Source organism: Heteronotia binoei, chromosome 13, assembly GCF_032191835.1.
Source record: "Heteronotia binoei isolate CCM8104 ecotype False Entrance Well chromosome 13, APGP_CSIRO_Hbin_v1, whole genome shotgun sequence".
In the NCBI taxonomy this organism is placed as follows: domain Eukaryota; kingdom Metazoa; phylum Chordata; class Lepidosauria; order Squamata; family Gekkonidae; genus Heteronotia; species Heteronotia binoei.
This window is the reverse complement of record NC_083235.1, coordinates 33,762,928-33,781,601: the sequence shown is the minus strand read 5'-3', so window position 1 is coordinate 33,781,601 and position 18,674 is coordinate 33,762,928. Positions and strand designations below refer to the sequence as shown.

Here is an 18,674-nt window from a genome sequence, read left to right as displayed (position 1 = left end):
ACTCTATGGAAGGAATATTGCAATTCAGCCTGAGGCTGGGTCAGGTTGGACTCACAAGATTAAAATATATATATGTAAAAGACTGGCAAATGTTAATGTCTCTGATTATCATAGAAGAAGGCTGGCTTTGAAACCTCCTGAACTGGAACAGAAATGAAAAAAAAAATCCATTTTCCAAACCCCACCTCCTCTTCAGAATGCCTGGCTGTTCTGCAAACATATATATACAAACACTTGTAGAGATTGTCCTCCAGCATCCTTCCAGAAGAAGGTACCAATTACCAGGCTGAAGCTACTGATCTTGGCTCTTCTCTCCTCTTCGTTGGTCATCCATGATGTGGGAACTCCGCTCCGTGGCCTTCACCCGGGCTGTTTTAGCAGAATTCCTAGCCACACTGATCTTCATCTTCTTTGGCTTGGGCTCTGCGCTTAACTGGCCTGTTGCCCCACCAAATGTCCTCCAGATCTCAATGGCTTTTGGTTTGGCTATAGCCACTATGGTTCAAGCTGTGGGGCATGTCAGTGGGGCCCACATCAACCCTGCAGTGACTGTGGCCTGTCTGGTGGGCTCTCATGTCTCCTTCCTGAGGGCCGTCTTTTATGTGGTAGCACAGATCCTGGGAGCTGTGACTGGAGCTGCCCTTCTGCATCAACTCACACCACCTCACATCCGAGGCAGCTTGGCCATCAACAGGGTAAGGATTCTACCACCACCATTAGAGATGGAGAAGGACATAGGGCAACAGCCACATGCATCTGTACCATGGTCTCCAAGAAATCTAGATTAGTAGAAGGAAATATTTATTTCTCACATTGTTGTATTATGCTAGAAATCTTGGTTCTCAGTTAATTTTACCCTCAGCTGTAATACTAGAAATACAATCTAGTAGTGTTGTACTGACTCTGACCTGGCTAGTCCAGGCTAGCCTGACCATTATAGATTTCAGAAGCTAAGCAGGGCTGACCCTGTCTAGTATTTGGAAAGGAGACCACCAAGGAATACCAGGGTCTTGATGCGGAGGCAGGCAACATCAAAGTACCTCTTAATATCTCTTGCCTTGAAGTCCCTACAGGGTTGCCATAAGTCAGCTGTGACTTGACAGCAGAAAACAACTGTTGTCCTGAATTAAAGGATATGCATTGGGCCATATTTAGGAATCTGTGCGACTTTGGGATATGTATCTATGGCAGGGAAAGGAGATAAAAACCTTGATACTCTTTTGCTATTGCCAAGCAACTGTAGCCCAGAAATTTTTGTGATGTTGCAAGATTATAATTCTCAGCATGTGATGGATGAGGGCCTTGCAAGATAAATCTCGGTCATTAGGGTTATTTTCACATGGAACAGAATGGCTACTGATCTGGGAAAGCGAAGGTTTATGATTTTCCCTGTAACATGGGGTCTCAGCTTTTTTGCTAAGTTGATCCCGGCTGTTCTGCAGGCATCATGTTTACCTGCTTTGTGGTTTAATTGAAGTTGGGAGCTACTGATTTACAGAGGGGTCTTTGGAACAGGAGGGTGGTTTTGATGATTCTCCAGTTCCATTCAGAAGTCTTTGCACCCAGATTCTTTACTCTGAATGCTATAATTAATTGAATGGTGAATTCTCATCGAAAACTGCTTAGCTAAAGTCACAGTAATTCCATTTTATGTAACTGACCAAAGGATTGATTCCAAGTTTTCTAGATTAAATTCCAGCATTCCACAGAAGCATGCTCTCCACTGAACCAAGCAATCAGTCCATCTAAGGGCCTCATTTATTTGTTATGCTGTTTATAGGTCCATATGGGGTCCACCCCCAGGCCCTGTTGAAAAGACATGCTCTGGGAGTTGCATGTTGAAATTAAATTCCCAGATGATGAGGGGCCTGATTCTGATTGTGGGATGTGGTTAGATGTGGTTCCCCACCACATATCATTTGCCTGAACTGAAAGAGCCCCAGAGAACTTATATTTGTCCATTGGGGCAACTTGTGTTTACTGAAGAGCTATATGTAAGTTCTCCAAGTAGGGCAAATAGTAGCTCCTTTGGATCAAGAAAATTGGTAAAGCCCCCTCTCCTTACGCAACATGTTCCTGATCCAAATGTATGCTAAAGGAGTGAAAGACTGAAATAGGCCACTGTGAACACCAGGCTTGCCTGAGTTATCCACGCCAGGGCACAGACCTGTTACTTGAGATAAACTGGAGATGCTAGGCAGGGACTGAACCTGGAACTTCCACTTTGCAGATCTGGTGTTCCATCACTGAGCAATGTGCCTCTCTGTAGGGTTGTCAAAGAGCTTTGTGTCTCCCACCCCTAACTTAAATTTGTATTTAGTAGAAAGTTATCTGAAGAAGGGAGCAGTGACTCATGAAAGCTCATACTCTGCCACAAATTTTGTTAGGTACTACCGGACTCTTGCTCTTTTCTGCTGCTACACACAGTCTAACACGGTTACCCATCTTAAATTGGTATTTGTTTCCTCTAATAAAATCAAATTACTCACAATCTCCTACTTTCAAAGCAACAGGCAATAGACTCAGTAGTCCATTTCATTCTATCAGTATCTATAGTTCCCACTGCTTAAGAGCAGAGAGATAGAAAGCTGTTAGGGTTGCCAGCTGTTAGGGTTGTAGCTGTTAGGGTTGCCAGCCTCCAGGCTGGAAATCTCTTGGGATTACAACTGGTCTCCAGACGATAAAGATCAGTTTACCTGGAGAAAGTAGCTACTTTGGAAGGTGGCGTATATGGCATTATACCCCATTGAAGCCCCTCCCCTCCCCAAACCCTATCGTTCTCAGGCTCCACCCCCAAAATCTTCAGGTATTTCCCAAGTTGGAGCTGGCATCTCTCCCTTATATGCTGGGGTCTACTCTACCTCAATAATTTCTGCCTGCTCTACACCTATTAAAGATCCAGACTCCTAAATATTGGACTCCTCAGTCTCATTCAAACCTAAACTAATTACAGTAAGGACAAAATCAACCATGTTGACATCAGAACTGCAGGCATAACCTTCCATTGGAATTATCTTGATTTTTGTGCATCCCATAAACACAGCGGCCTGTTTCCAAGAAGCTGTTTACATGGGATTTAGAAACTTGTCTTCGTGCTATATTTTAGCTCTGCTGACAGTTTTGTCATATAGTGCCAATTCCAGATTGATAAACAGCACTGCTGGCATTGACAGATTTTCCTTTTTCAGCTGTGTAAAAATGGCCATCTTATTTGATCCTATGCTTGCAAGCAAGTTATTGCAACTCCCTTTGTAAATGCCCATTATCCTGTTTCATCAGCCCTTACTACCCAGATCTGGGAGAGTGACAAACATAAATGAGGACTGTGTAACAAGAAACCACAGAGCTTAATTTTGACTGAAAACAATCAACTTATGAAGAGCCCCAGTCATTTAACACACAAAGTCCAATTCATTCAATAAGACCGTTGGCCTTTTCAATTAGCTTAAGCAGCTCCTTCCCAGAACACTTGATGATATCAAAGTCCAAGGTCACCTAGGAGGAGTCCATGATGCTGCCCCTCTTCCAAGATGGGAACAATGTTAATTGGAGAAGGAACCATGCAGACTTCTATTGATACCCATCAAGAACCAGTATTGTGTAGTGGTTAGTGTGTTAGGCTAGAACCTGGACGATCCAAACTGAAACCCCTGCTCTGCCATGACTGGGTAACATTGGCCAGTCACACTCTCTCAGCCTAACCTACCTCATAGGATTGTTGTGAGGATAGAATGAAGAATGAAATATGGTACCATGAACTCCTTAGGGGAAGGGCATGATTAAAAATATACTACCTCATCTTAGAATGGGCTGGTACCAGATTAAATCTCTAAACCATATGTAGGGCACATTTCCCAGCTGTCTGAACAGCCAGCCAGGGCATGCAATGCACCCGTGCCACATGCGCATGAGCAGTCTAAATGCTCCTCTTGCAAATGTGCAGCCTTTGCCTCTTCCAGCAGCAGGGCAGGGGCTATGGGAATGCCATGGCACTCATCAAAGAGAGCCAGTTTAGTGTAGTGGTTAAGTGTGCGGACTCTTATCTGGGAGAACCAGGTTTGATTCCCTACTCCTCCACTTGCACCTGCTGGAAAGGTCTTGGGTCAGCCATAGCTCTTGCAGGAGTTGTCCTTGAAAGGGCAACTGCTGTGAGAGCCCTCCCAGCCCCACCCACCTCACAGGGTGTCTGTTGTGGGGGGAGAAGTTATAGGAGATTGTGAGCTGCTCTGAGTCTCTGATTCAGAGAGAAGGGTGGGGTATAAATCTCCAGTCTTCTTCTTCTGCATAAACAAGAAGTCACAGCATAGCAATTCCCACACTATTAAAATATGAAAAAAAGAATCTTTCTCGCAATCATGAGATGATCCTACTCCCAAATACTCAGGGGGTGGTTTAGCAGGATCATACAGGAATGCAGTTCTGGCTGGCTTGGCATCAGGTGGTGTGGTCTAATATGCAAATGAGTTCCTGCTGGGGGTTTTCTACAAAAAGCCCTTCATGAAACAATGGTTAATGCAGGGGGGTGGCCTAATATGCAAATGAGTTCCCACTGGGCTTTTTCTACAAAAAAAAACCCTGTGTAAAGTAGTATTGCACATGCTCCAGCTGTAAGACATACTGATGCCCTAACCTGTCAAGTGTACAAGGCCCAGAGTTGCCAACATCCAGGTAGGGTCTGGAGCACTCCCAGAAATACAACTGATCCCTAGACTACATAGATCAGTTCCCCTGGAGAAAATGGCTGCTTAGAAGGATGTACTCCATGGCATTCTACCCGCTGAGATCTGCCCCCCCCCCCCATCCAATCCAGCCCTCCCTGGGCTCCGCCTCCAAACCTCTAAGAATTTCCCTACTAAAGGCTGGCAATCCTAGGCCCCACAGCATTACCAACAATGGTGACAAAGGGTGCAATCACATGAAAGATTTGGTCTGACCTAGCTACATCTCCCATCAGATTTAATGTGTGCAAATCTACCTCCCAAGTCCTGCCTATACATACCTCGTCTTAGAATGGGCTGGTACCAGATTAAATCTTTAAGCATATATATAGGCACATTTCCCAGCTGTCTGAATGGCCAGGGTGAGCAATGCACCCGTCCCACATGCGCATGAGCAGTCTGAATGCTCCTCTTGCGCATGTGCAGCCTGTGCCTCTCCCAGCAGCAGGGCAGGGACTGTGGGAATGCCATGGCACTCATCAAAGAGAACAGGCTATTTTAAAGCCAGGATACTGCCACACCAAATTTGCAAGCAACATTGCAATCCCAGCAAGGGGCTTCCAAGGCAAATGAGCAGCAGAGGTGGTTTGCTGTTGCCTTCCTCTGCAGAGTCTTCCTTGGTGGCCTCCTGTCCAAGTACAGACCCTGCTTATTAGATTTGATGGTATTAGACTATTCCATGTTACCTTCCCTTCTGGCTTTAACTATACCTATTTGCTAATTGACTTTGCTTACTTTCAAAACAAGCTTGGGGGCAATTTCATTTTATCTAAATCTCATGCAGAGTTGTACATATCCTATACTTTCCTTTGAAGTTGACCAAAATTCAAGCATGAGAGGCCACAATTCCTTGGTAGAGCACATGGTTTGCAAGTAGATGATCCCAGATCTAAGCCACAGTATAGCCAGAATGGGAATGACCACAGGAAACCACTGCCAGACTGGTCACAACAGGTAATGCTAGGCTCAGTGGACACATGGCCAGGCTCTACTAAAGGCATTCATATGTTCATAATGTGGAAATGAGCACCCAATTGTTTACTGGTACAGCAAATATTTGGCAACATCTATTTACAAGCCATACTTGGACACACCAAAAAATATGAGTGTTTTGGTACCCAGAACATCAGTATCCACTGCATGTATTCTTTTGTTTTAATTATGTCTAATAGCACAAAGATCTCACTGATATAAATCTTTGCTCCTGGTGCTGCAAATTGTTCTCTATCCATCCTGCTGTGACTTATGTGAGATTAAGGTAAATCAAATGACAATTGAAATTGCAAAAAAGAACAAGGGAGATATTATAATACAAGGGTTTTTTTCACAGGAGTAGTCTTATAATTAGTGTATTATTGAAGTCAGCTGTTATATCAAAGAGGCAACTAAAGGTTTACCCAATGTACAGTATGGCTGGCTCTCCAGATGTTTTGTTTATAGGTTTATAATACCTTCATTTCACTGGAAACATTTTCATTAGCACCACAGAAAATCTCTCATTTTTGGCTGATTTTTTTTCCTCACATAAATGCTCATTTACTATTTTATGCCCTCAGTGATATCATTACCTAGCCAGAATATACGGGCTATGTAGACTTCTGACACCATCCTGTATACCAAAGGTCCTCAATCTTTTTGGGACAATGGGCACCATTGGAATTTTGACACACCATGATGGGTGCAGCCACAAAATGGCTACCACAAAATGATTGCTGCAGGAGACAGATCCAGCCACTAAATGACTCTTGTGGCTTACCTTCAGTCACATAGCAAAGATCCTTGTGTTGTAGTGGCAGCTGCTGCTATCTATCTATCTATCTATCTATCATCTATCTATCTATCTATCTATCTATCTATCTATCTATCTATCTATCTATCATCTATCTATCTATCTATCATCTATCTATCATCTATCCATCCATCCATCCATCCATCCATCCATCCATCTATCATGAAATCTCCAGTGGCTGATCAGAAGCTTTGTTGAGAAAAAAAAACCCACCTGGCCCCACCCACTTTGTAAAAATACTTGGACACCAGGAAGGGTGTTGGTGGGCAGCATGGTGCCCACAGGGACTATGTTGAGGAATCCTACTGTATACTTTATAATCTTTGATTGGGCAGAATCAGCCATGTGACTAAAAGAAAGGAACACCAGAAGATGGGGAGAAGCACGGATCACAACAGCACTGATCTACTGGAACAGTGCATTCCTAAGCAATCCTAAGCAAAGTTACACCCTTCTAAGCCTATTAACTTAGAACAATGTGACCCAGTTTTGGAGTACCTTATAAAAGAAGACAATATTTATAACATTAAAGAGTGCTTTTTTAAAAATGGAAAATTTTCTATTTATTTATTTATTTTATGACTTCTATCCCGCCCTTCCCAACAAGTGGCTCTAGCCCATCAACATTGCTTCTATCCAAAAATGAAACTTAGAGAATATTTAAAATAATTCTAGTTTATTGTCCATGATCCTCTGATTGAATCACCTGGGGTTTTCCACACACAAAACTTATCCTCTGCGATGCAGCCATAGCCACACCTCAGAAAAGCTTTATTTCAGGACAAACTCCATGCAGTCAGAAGTATGATTTGCCCCCATACTAATTTAGAGTTCTGTGTTGCAGTTGGTACATTTACAGTCCACACATATAAACAGCAGTAGAGGAATTACTTTTAAGTACCCACAATGGCTGTTTGACAGTTAACACATTTTCACCTTAAAACTGACCCAGCAAGGTTTAAGACGAAGACATTTCAAAAGCAGCATTGTTTAAAGTTAAATGTGAAATCTGAAAACAGTATAAAATCTAAAGTTCAAAAATTTTGTCTGGTTTTGAAACTATGCAAAATGATTGCTTTAGTACAGGGGTGGCCAAACTTGCTTAACATAAGAGCCACATAGAATAAATGTCAGATGTTTGAGAGCTGCTAGACATGAAAGTCAGATGTTTGAGAGCCACGAACAGGAAGGAAGGAGGAAAGAAAGCAAATAGATGGGAGAGAGAGAGATGGAAAGAAAGCAACTTTAACTTTAAATGCCTTCTCCAAGTCAGCCAACAGGGCGGTAGGGACTTCAACAGCCACACAATAATATATGAGAGTCACTGTTTGGCCACCCCTGTTTTCGTATGTAAATGTTTCTTTCATTATACAACTCAAGGTGGTATGCCGAGGATGGCCAAAAGATCTCCTGGAAAGAGCCCAGATCCAGACCTGAAAAATTGCTCCATCATGTCCTCTGAAACCATATCCTGTTCTAACTAACTGAAGCTACACATGGTCAAATATTAAATTTTCTTCTGCTTTCTTTCAGGTGCACAACAATACAACATCAGGGCAGGCAGTCACCATGGAGCTGTTCCTTACATTCCAGTTGGTGCTGTGCATTTTTGCCTCCACCGATGACCGCAGAAGTGATAACTTGGGATCCCCAGCCTTGTCCATCGGATTCTCCGTCACTCTGGGTCACCTACTTGGGGTACGTCTTACTGGAATCTTTGGTTAATATAGCAGAGTTTGCCCATTTATAGAAGCATAATATTGAGTGCCGTAAATAAACCTCCCAAGAAGTATATTGCAAAAGTTAAAACATACATTTATTTAAGTAGCATCAACCCACATTCAGGTTGCAGTTGTAAGGAGAGAGAGAAGCATCATCTCTATCCCAAGTGGCCAGCTGATCCAGCCTCATGTATGTGAAAGTATGAGAACATTGTTTCTACAGGAGAGACCCGTAAAGATTTGTGACTCGATGGAAAGTCATGTGAAAGATGGAAAGAACAAAGCAGCACTGAGAGATCAGGGATTTGAGGGTACTTCCCAGGTTAAGACAAAACAAGGCATCTCTGGATGAGCCAGTTTGGTGTAGTGGTTAAGTGTGCAGACTCTTATCTGGAAGAACCGGGTTTGATTCCCCACTCCTCCACTTGCACCTACTGGCATGGCCTTGGGTCAGCCATAGCTCTAGCAGAGGTTGTCCTTGAAAGGGCAGCTGCTGTGAGAGCCCTCTCCAGCCCCACCCACCTCACAGGGTGTCTGTTGTGGGGGAGGAAGGTAAAGGAGATTGTGAGCCGCTCTGAGACTCTTCGGCGGGGAGGGCGGGATATAAATCCAATATCTTCTTCTTCTTCTTCTTCATTCAAGGACATAACAGTTATATGCGTATAAAATCATGTAGCACCCCCTCCCCTATATCCAGGCATGCTGAATCACTCCCCGCAAGGTCTATCACTCAGATTCCTAAAAAGCAGTTTCATAGGTGTGGAAAAGCCTTCCAGTGGGATACATGGGCCTTATGCTCAAGAGAACAGGAAAACAACCCTTGGCTTCATGTGGCCAAATCGTCAGGAAATTTTAGATCTGTACCAGATATTAACCAGTATCAGTTTTTCAGACAAAATTAGTGGGTTTTGGCAGGCTGGAAATTTCTTCTTTCACAGATGGGGCTGTAGATCAGTGATAAAGCATTTGCTTTGCAGTGAGAAGGTCCCAGTTTCAGTTCCCAGTCTCTTTGGTTAAAAGCAACAAGTAGGAGGTGATGGGAAAGACTTTTCTCACTTAAGATAACGGAGAGTTGCTGTCAGTTAGAATAGACAGCAGGGCTTTTTTTTAGCAGGAACGCAGTTCCAGCTGGCTTGGCATCAGGGGTGTGGCCTAATATGCAGATGAATTCCTTCTGAGCTTTTTCTACAAAAAAAGCCCTGTGTGAAACTATGGTGAGGTCAGGGATGTGGCCTAATATGCAAATAAATTCCTGCTGGGCTTTTTCTTTAAAAAACAAAAACAAAAAACCCCTGGTAGACAGTAGTGATCTGACAGACCAGTGTTCTAATAATGGTGATCATAATGCAACTTCTTGTGTGATTTAACAAATACTCTTCTTTTCTTCTTGGTCAATACTGTTTCTCCTTTTTGCTGCTGTTTCTTCACACACATAACATAGGTTTCTTTTTCCACTTTCATGAATTAATCACATGCTAGTCCCCTCCCATCCAGGATTAAATCATGGTCATCACAAATTGGCACCAATTATATCTGGCCATGTGATGTCACTGAGGGCAAACTGAATGTGTGAAACTTTTTGAAAGAATTATCCCACAATCACAAAAGAGGGAGGGTATTTTAGCACTGCCAAAAATGTTCTCCAAATGCAGTTATTTCAACAACTCTATCTCATGTGTCATTTTTGTAAAAGTCAGTTTGTTTATCTCTTAACTTTAGGTTGTTTTAGTGTTACAGTTAGATAAATCACAGCTCTATGGAACATACCATGCCATCTGTAGCGGAACGGGCCTGCTCTGGCCTGCAGGTCCTGTTCCACCCTGCCTTCCAAGGTTTTTGCAACACCTGCAGGTGCTTTTCTCTCTCTAGTAATCACCACCTGATCTTTGTAGGAATTGCCTGTTGGAAGGATCAGTGCTGGTGCTAAGGTGCTGGAGCTAGACTGCTGCCCAGGGAAGTCGCCCACCGACTAACTGCCCGCAGCGCGCCCTTTCTCCTTCCCCACCCGAATGCCATGACAGCCAGCCCCAGTTGGCCTGCTGAAGTGCACCTACTACTACACAGCACCATTACACCATGCCACCGCTGTTGGGAAGGGCCATGCAGCTCCTCTCTTGCCACAAGCCTGCCTCCCCTCTTGGTGGCGGAGGCAGTGATATCCACAAAGACACCCCTGTACTGATTCCCAAGCCATGCACCCCTGGAATGTGATTTTGCAATGTAACCTTAGAATACTAATATGACACAGCAATGCCCATTTGAATTGGAATGGTCTTTCTTGCACATAAGAGAGAAAAATCCAGTTCCTTCTAGGCCCCAGGCAGGCTGAAATGATGTCAAGTCTGGTTCACAGACTGGACAGACATGGTGGCCAATGCTGAAAGGCTAAGGAGCATCTATCTTTCTGCTCCTGGAAATGAAGAATTCCAGGCCCAGAGAGGGACACATAGTGGGCAGAGCTGTAAAGTTTCTTCACTTCTTTTGTCAACCTTTAAGTTCTGTTATCAAAACATAAAAAATAAGGGTTACCAGGACCTCTGCAACACAAATAAATGGCTTGTGTGTGTGTGTGTGTATATATATATATATATATATATATATATATATATATATATATATATATGTGTGTGTGTGTGTGTGTTCTGTTATTCTTCAGGGCAAGACAGCAGAAACACAAAGGCTAAAGGTTAAGTGGCCATCTTGCTGTGAATGTGTGGTATACCTGTAAACTGGTCTCACATTTCTGCCAGGGAATCTGACTTTTAACAAAATTTCTATTTTTCTTTAATTATTGCTAAAGCTATCAAAGACCACCAGTCTCCTGAACACTTGATGGATGCCTATCCATGTTTGACATTAAGGGAGAAATCTATCATTTTGGGGGAGCTTCAAAGGAATCAGTTTGGAAAAACAGGGCCATAAAAAGTCATTTGGCCAGTGTAATTAAAATTCCTCTGTTGAGGTATGGGTTTATGACACAATGATCTCTGATTGGATATTCCACATATGACACTTTGATTTTCCATTGGTGTGACACTCTGCTTCCTCATTGGGTAATTGAATCACTTGATGTGACGTAATTTACCCTAGAAAACAGGCAATCCTACCTGTCATGTTTGGGAATTTCTCCATCCTCTCCTCCCTCCATCCCTTCCTGCCCTCACTCCCCTCCCCTATCAAAAGAAATCTCCCTCCAGTGGCCTTGTGTTTCCTCTGACTAAGCCTACTCTGCAAGATCTAGGTATTGTATCACCTCTCCCCCCCATCCATACTTATTGAGCTAACCACTGTATTCCTCTTATATGCTTGAAATTGTTTGATTGGGAAGTAACTATTTGAAAACCAATACCTATAATAAAATCCATTATTAACCAAAGGATTTTCAGTGGTCTATCTCCGTAAACATTGACAGAGATCCTTGCTCACCTCACCTCTCGTAGACTCACCATTTTGAGCTAAGAAATATTAATATTCCCCAATAAAAGGTTAGTTGAGGCGTAACAGCAGCAGCAGTGAGAAGAGGCTACTTTGGCCACCAAGACAACTTAAGTGGGCAGGAAGAGGCAGAACAGCAGCAGGGCGCTTCCTTCCCACCTCACTGACTCTTGCCTTACCACCAGCTGCTTTTATTTGCTGGCGTAGGGTTACCAAGTCCAATTCAAGAAATATCTGGGGACTTTGGGGGTGGAGCCAGGAGACTTTGAGGGTGGAGCCAGGAGACATTGGGCCCGGAACCAGGAACAAGGGTGTGACAAGCATAATTGAACTCCAAGGGAGTTCTGGCCATCACATTTAAAGGGACAGCACACCTTTTAAATGCCTTCCTTCCGTAGGAAATAATGAAGGATAGGGGCACCTTCTTTTGGGGCTCATAGAATTCGACCCCCTGGTCCAATCATTTTGAAACTTGGGGGGTACTTTGGAGAGAGGCACTAGATACTATACTGAAAATTTGGTACATCTACCTCAAAATACAGCTCCCCCAGAGCTCCCGAAACCTCCAGATCAATTCCCCATTATACCCTATGAGAATCGATCTCCACCTAGGGAATAATGAAGTGCCCAGCAGACGTTTCCCCCACACAAACACACCCTGCCATTTCTGGTAACTCTGAAGTGAGGGATTGGCCTCTCTACTCATGAGTTGCTGCCAACTTCTTCAAAGTAACACACCCCATCCCAAGAGGAAGCTTTTCAATAGGAGACTGAAGCCTCTGGAGGTGGAAAGGCACATGGTCCTCTGGGGACGGGGCTTCCCCCCACTGGCCAGCTGACTGGAGGTGGGAAGGAGCCTGGAAAAGTGGAAGAACCCCCCCCCCCCGGGACCTGGGGATTGGCAAGCCTATGCTGGCGGCTGAGCCTCCCTCGCAGGCTTCTTGGGCCACCTGCGGGGTGAGGATGGGGGTGAGAGGGGGCACCTGGTGCCCCTATAGGCCAAGTGGTGCCCCTAGGCAGCCGCCCACTTGGCCTACTCAGATGCACCGGGTCTGGGGAGGATCAAGATCCCCAGCTTTCCTTCCATGTTGTGAGGCCTCGCCTCTATGTCTTCTGCTGCCCAGTGTCTGGTTACCATGGGGACCATTTACTGTCTTATATGCCCATGGAGAAATAGGCACTTGCCAACTGCCTGCCTTCCCCCAGCACCCCTTTTAAAATAGCATTACCAAGACAGAGGAGGTCTATGTGGTACAGAGAACCACTACCAGCATCAAAAGTTATAAAGTATTTATTAGAAAGAAAATATTCACAGACATACCTTTAGCACAGCACCAGATTGAGCAAGTGATTCAAAAGAAATAGGTAAAACATGATTCCTTTGTATCTCTGCCCTATCAGATGTTAAAAATAGGACAGAATTAAAACAGCAACTGTCTGATCCATTTACTCGTGGCAGAAAGCACACACAACTCCACCCACATGAAAAATACACCTATCTTAGATGTTTAACTTTCTTTCAGAGAATGAACAAATGTAATAGCCCTTGGGCAATTTGCAATAATAGTTTTGATTCCTTATAGTGGCTTCTGAGATTCTTCCACCTCTTGTTTTCTTTAGCTTAGCATGTTCATGCCTATTTAAATAATATTCATCTGTGTAAATAAAATGTATAACAATACTCCCTCTGTTTCCTAGATCTATTACACTGGCTGTTCTATGAACCCAGCTAGATCTTTTGGCCCCGCTGTGATTGTGGGTGACTTTGACGGCCACTGGGTAAGATGTCAAATAATTTGTGTGGTTACAGTATAGCTTTTGACATTTTCAAGAGCTGAAAACAGGTGTGCTTGTGGCTACTTGGAAGTTACTATTCTCACATAGAGTATCTCTGTGTTGCTCCATACCCTCTAATCCATTCCTTTTGATGTTGTTATTGTTATAGAAGATTTCTTTACCTCAACTTCCACCCCTCCTGAATTCTGGTTTAGAAAAGATAATTTCTACACTTAACTCTAGAATTGGTATCTGTGGAGTATGATACACCTTTCAGTTTTTGTTTCTCTCCCTACGCTAGTACCAATGGACAGAGACACATTAATAAAACACCACAAGAAGATGCACATATGCTCCTGCACACTAGTAAAACATCACAAAAAATGGAATCTTGATGCATCCAGGTATACAATTTCATCTGTCTTGTTACAATATGCTTCAAGATTGTTTTTGGGGCAATGTGTTAACCATGCACACAAGTGCAGTAGTAAAACACCACATCTTATTATACAAAACTCTTGTTTGTTTAAAATGTTTCTGTGCTACCTCACAATATCACATCATGAGGCAACCAGTTCTACCATCATGTCATGGCCCACTCATTATTAATAAAAAGGTAAAGGTAATTCATTTCTGACTCCGGGGTGACATTGCATCACAGTGTTTTCACGGCAGACTTTTTACAGGGTGGTTTGCCATTGCCTTTCCCAGTCATCTACACTTAAGAGAAGCCATGTTGGATTAGGCCAGTGGCCCATCCAGTCCAACACTCTGTCACACAGTGGCAAAAAAATTTATATATACACACACACTGTGGCTAATAGCCACTGATGGACTTCTGCTCCATATTTTTATCTAAACCCCTCTTGAAGGTGGCTATGCTTGTGGCCGCCACCACCTCCTGTGGCAGTGAATTCCACATGTTAATCACCCTTTGGGTGAAGAAGTACTTCCTTTTATCCATTTTAACCTGTCTTTCCCCCCAGCAACCTGGGTACTCATTTTACCGACCTCAGAAGGATGGAAGGCTGAGTCAACCTTGAGTTGGCTACCTGAACCCAGGTTCTACCGGGATCAAACTCAGGTTGTGAGCAGAGAGCTTGAACTGCAGTACTGCAGCTTTACCACTCTGTGCCACGGAGCTCCTAACATGTCATGACTGGATTGTAAAAAGAAAAAGTCAGTATACATGCATACATAAGGCTTGTAGGGGAGGGGGAAAGGCACAAACAGTCTGAAGGAACTCACAATTTCATGCACATTGCTCCATGCAACTCTCCCGCCCCAGCCCCATTTTGGTTCAGGAAAACAGTGAGGAGGGATGTAGGAACTCCTCTTCCTTTCACAACATGATATTGAACCATGTCCTTCCCCCTGACAAGGAGACTCTTGAAAGGACATTGTTCACCTATTGTTTCTCCTGCCAACCCCAAAGCAACAGTGGATGGGAAGACTGCTTTGCCAGGAGATGGCCAAACCAATGCAGGCCAATGTTTGTACTATTATTTCCCAGTAGTAATATAGTATCCATGTTTATTTTTATTATTTATTTATTTAATCTATCTATCTAGTTATTTATTTAATGGAATTTCTATCCCACCTTTCCAGCCAAGGCAGGCTCCAGGTGGGTTACAACAGAAATAAAATACAATACATAATTGCAAACAAGAATATAAAAATAAAAATTCCTTGGAGATGATGGGAGGGTGCTGTGTGAAACTCCATTTTGGGCCATGCAAAAAATGTTGTAGTGTGTGAGTAATTTAGAATTCCACACTCCAGAGAGAAATTCAGGGAGGATTTCATGGGCATCCAATTAAACTTGCACAAGTTCTTTCCAAAGTCTCTTATCTGCCTATTGTGTGCTGCATTCATGAACGCTTGCCATAGTCAGCCCTACACTGATTTAGAAGAAGAATAGTCCTTTACTAAATATATGTTAGAAATACCCTTAATAGCTAAGATTGCCAGGTCTGTGTTGGGAAATACCCGTAGTTTTGCAGGATGGACCCTGGGGAACCTCAGCAGGGCATAATGCCATACTGTCCACCTTCTGAAGTAATCATTTTCTCCAGAGGAACTGAGACCAGTTGTAATTCTAGGAGATCTTCAGCCAGTACCTGGAAGTTCAAAAAAGCAAAAAGCCTCCTTGCACAAACAAACCTCAACATTACAAATAATACAAATACAACCTTATTTATATAGCTGATTTTCCAAACAGTTCAAGAATAATCGCCAAAACATCTCACATACTATACAATGCACAGTTAGGAACATACATCCAAAATACAAAAGAGGAATGGTGAACCCAACCAAAACCCAACTGGTAAGTCTTTTAGTTTGGCCACAAGGAGTGATTTCTCAAAGGTTGGAAATCTTCCACTCCAAATAGAATGGTGTAAATTCAGAGTCTTTAATAAAGTCCAACTTGAATTCAGGCATGTAGCTAACAGGCAGACCATTTTTTGTGACTAGTTTCACCAATGCTTCATCTATGCTTTACAATGATCATAAAGATTTCTCATTCTAGAATGCTCTGAACACTGTATGCTTCCTTCTAGTTGGTCACTGGTGTAAGGTCACTGTTTCTGCCTTGGAAAAGGAAGCTGACTTTTTTATTTTTATGCAACAATTATTCTTTTCTTGCAAAGCACTCACCTAACATCCCCCAACATGCAAAACAGAGGCAATGATCAATCCAAGAATAGCTGGATTGTCCTTGATAATGGAATGTCAGAATAGCTGGCAGTGCCCTGGAATGTCAGAATAGCTGGATTGTCTTTGATAAATAAGGATTGTTGGCATCTCTGTTAGAGCAGTATATTGCAGAGAACAATGATCCTAGAACCAGGAAATCTCTTGGTATTTCAGTAATATTATAATAATATCACATGGGGGGTTGAGAGTTCCCAGTTCATAGTGATTGTCAGGAGTACAACACTGTAAGCAATTATACTGATGTCTCAGCTGGGTTACAACAGGAAGAGGTTTCTGTGGCTTGCTCTTTGTGACTGAGCAATGGATTGAGAACCCCTCTTTGGTTCTAGTTATGTGAGCTCTGAAGATTCTAATTTCAGCCAGCTTCAGGGCAGTTTTTCCACTAGCTCTGGCTTTTTTGTGTTTGGAGACAACTTACCACTTGTGTTCAATGAACTGAAAGAATGGAGGAAGCAAAACCTTTTAATAAGTTTGGCAAAGATCCCTGAATGCATTAAACTTTGCACTTCAGGGGTCAAACTGCAGACATCTTAGATCCACATTTCTTTAGCCTGTGTGTAATCTGTGGTAACAACAATCAGATATGGAGTCCATTCAGGGCAACCATAATTTGCAATTTCAGAAATATACACAATGTGGCGTTGGTTTTATTTTAATGAAGCCAGGTAAAATGTTATTCAAGTGAGCAATTTTGGGGTGATATTTTGTCCTTTCACCACCCTTCAGATACTTTCCCTTATCTTTTGCATATCTTTTTTTTTTTACTCCTCCAGTCCTTCTGGCCTTTTTGAATTTCTTTTTCTCAATCTATACTGCATAACAATAGGCACAGACCTGAACGCTGAGCCAGAGTCCAGCCCAGACTTGGCCCAGTTCAGGACTCACAAGCTGAGGTCTGGAGAAGGTGCCTTCCATGGACAGGACACTGACCCCAAGCTTTTTGTGTGGGCTCAGGATTGCATTCAGCATAACGTTCACCCACCAGTTCCTGGTAGTCAATGGCCACAATCATACACACTAAATAATGCATTTTCAATCCTCTTTCAGTGCACTTTCCAGCTGGATTCTGCCAGTTCAGACAGTAAAATCCAGTTGGAAAGTGCACTGAAAGTGGATCGAAAGTGAGTTATTTAGTGTGTGTGATCACAGTCAATGTCTACCTCTCTTTCTCTTAACCCACTCCATTGGGGCAGAGCACATTGTAGGAGCAAAGAACCTTAGGAAGCACAATTGTCCAAGGCAAGATTTCCATTTCTGCTATTATCAGAAATGCTATTGCCACAAGAAGAGGGGCAAGCAAAAAGATCTCAAGCTGGAAGGGGGGAGGATGGCAAAACACCTAGAGGAAAAAGAGATAAGCAGCCAGATGCCAGAGAAAAAAAGTAGGTCAGCAGAAGTGGGACTTAGGAAAATTGTGTTTTTCTGTTGAAATGAGGTGGGAAAGTAGTCCAAAGGAATGAGAGGAAGATGAGACTGTAAACTGGTAGAAAATATGAATGTAGAGGAGAGAGGTATGTGACCAGAAACTGCAGGAATGAGGAACTGTAACTTGAAATAATTTGCCAATTCTTTGGCTGAAGATCATCTAATACCTCTGGTATTGCTTATTGCAGCCTTACCTCCATTACCATATATCTGTACTTCTATCATACCTCCATTCATTAGATGCAGTCTCATGAATTCCCTCTGGTCATCCCCACTGAAGAAAATTTTCAGTTGGGATTGTGAAGAAGAATTTGAAAAGGGCGGGGAGAACCCACCCCAATCACTATTCTACGCTGTTAGGACAAGTTTATCTGAGAATTTTTGCACAGGTCTATCAAACAATTTCTCTAATTTCTTCCCCCAGGTCTTCTGGCTGGGACCAATGGTTGGGGCAGTGGTGGCTTCCTTGATCTACAACTATGCTCTCTTCCCCCATGCAAAGACCCTTTCTGAAAGGTTAGCCATCTTCAAAGGTTATGAGCCAGAGGAAGACTGGGAAGAACGCGAAGTTCGCAGACGGCAATCGATGGAGCTGCATTCCCCACAAACTCTACCTCGAGGGGTGATGGAGAAAGTCTAAACCAACTCCAATGGTCTGTGAAAGGAACAACAAACTATGTTGTCTGGTATCTACTTCTGAGCCAAATGTACATTCATACAAGCTGCAAAACAACTTTGCACATTAATCTTACCCCTGCTAGGGGCAATATGTGTATCTGTAATGGAGCATCCATGGAGCCTAACTTTTTAGCTCAAGGTACAAGACATGCGCCTTGATCTCAGATGTGGTAGACCCACAAAAGACCCATAAAACTCTTTTTAATAGACTATATGGCATCCTCTTCTGCCTAACAAAATTAAGCAAAAATCCAATAGCAACTTAAAGGCTAACAAAATTTATCCTAACACAATTTTTATTCCCTCTCTGTGTTGCCTATTTTTTCCTTGAATCTCTAACATTCTGATAATAGCAGAAAATGCATTGATCACAACAATCCGTTTATACGAAACAAACAAAAAAGATCAACATTT

General features: G+C 42.9%; 1 protein-coding gene across 1 annotated transcript; it reads left to right on the top strand.

The window, feature by feature from the left end:
• The first annotated feature begins 257 nt into the window (after positions 1–257).
• Positions 258–18,402, top strand: LOC132581263 (aquaporin-2-like). The gene is made up of 4 exons (XM_060252437.1): positions 258–695; positions 8,041–8,205; positions 13,362–13,442; positions 18,007–18,402. Exons 1-4 carry the CDS (start codon positions 333–335, stop codon positions 18,220–18,222), a joined length of 825 nt encoding a protein of 274 aa, XP_060108420.1. The 5' UTR covers positions 258–332; the 3' UTR covers positions 18,223–18,402.
• Positions 18,403–18,674: the final 272 nt, after the last annotated feature.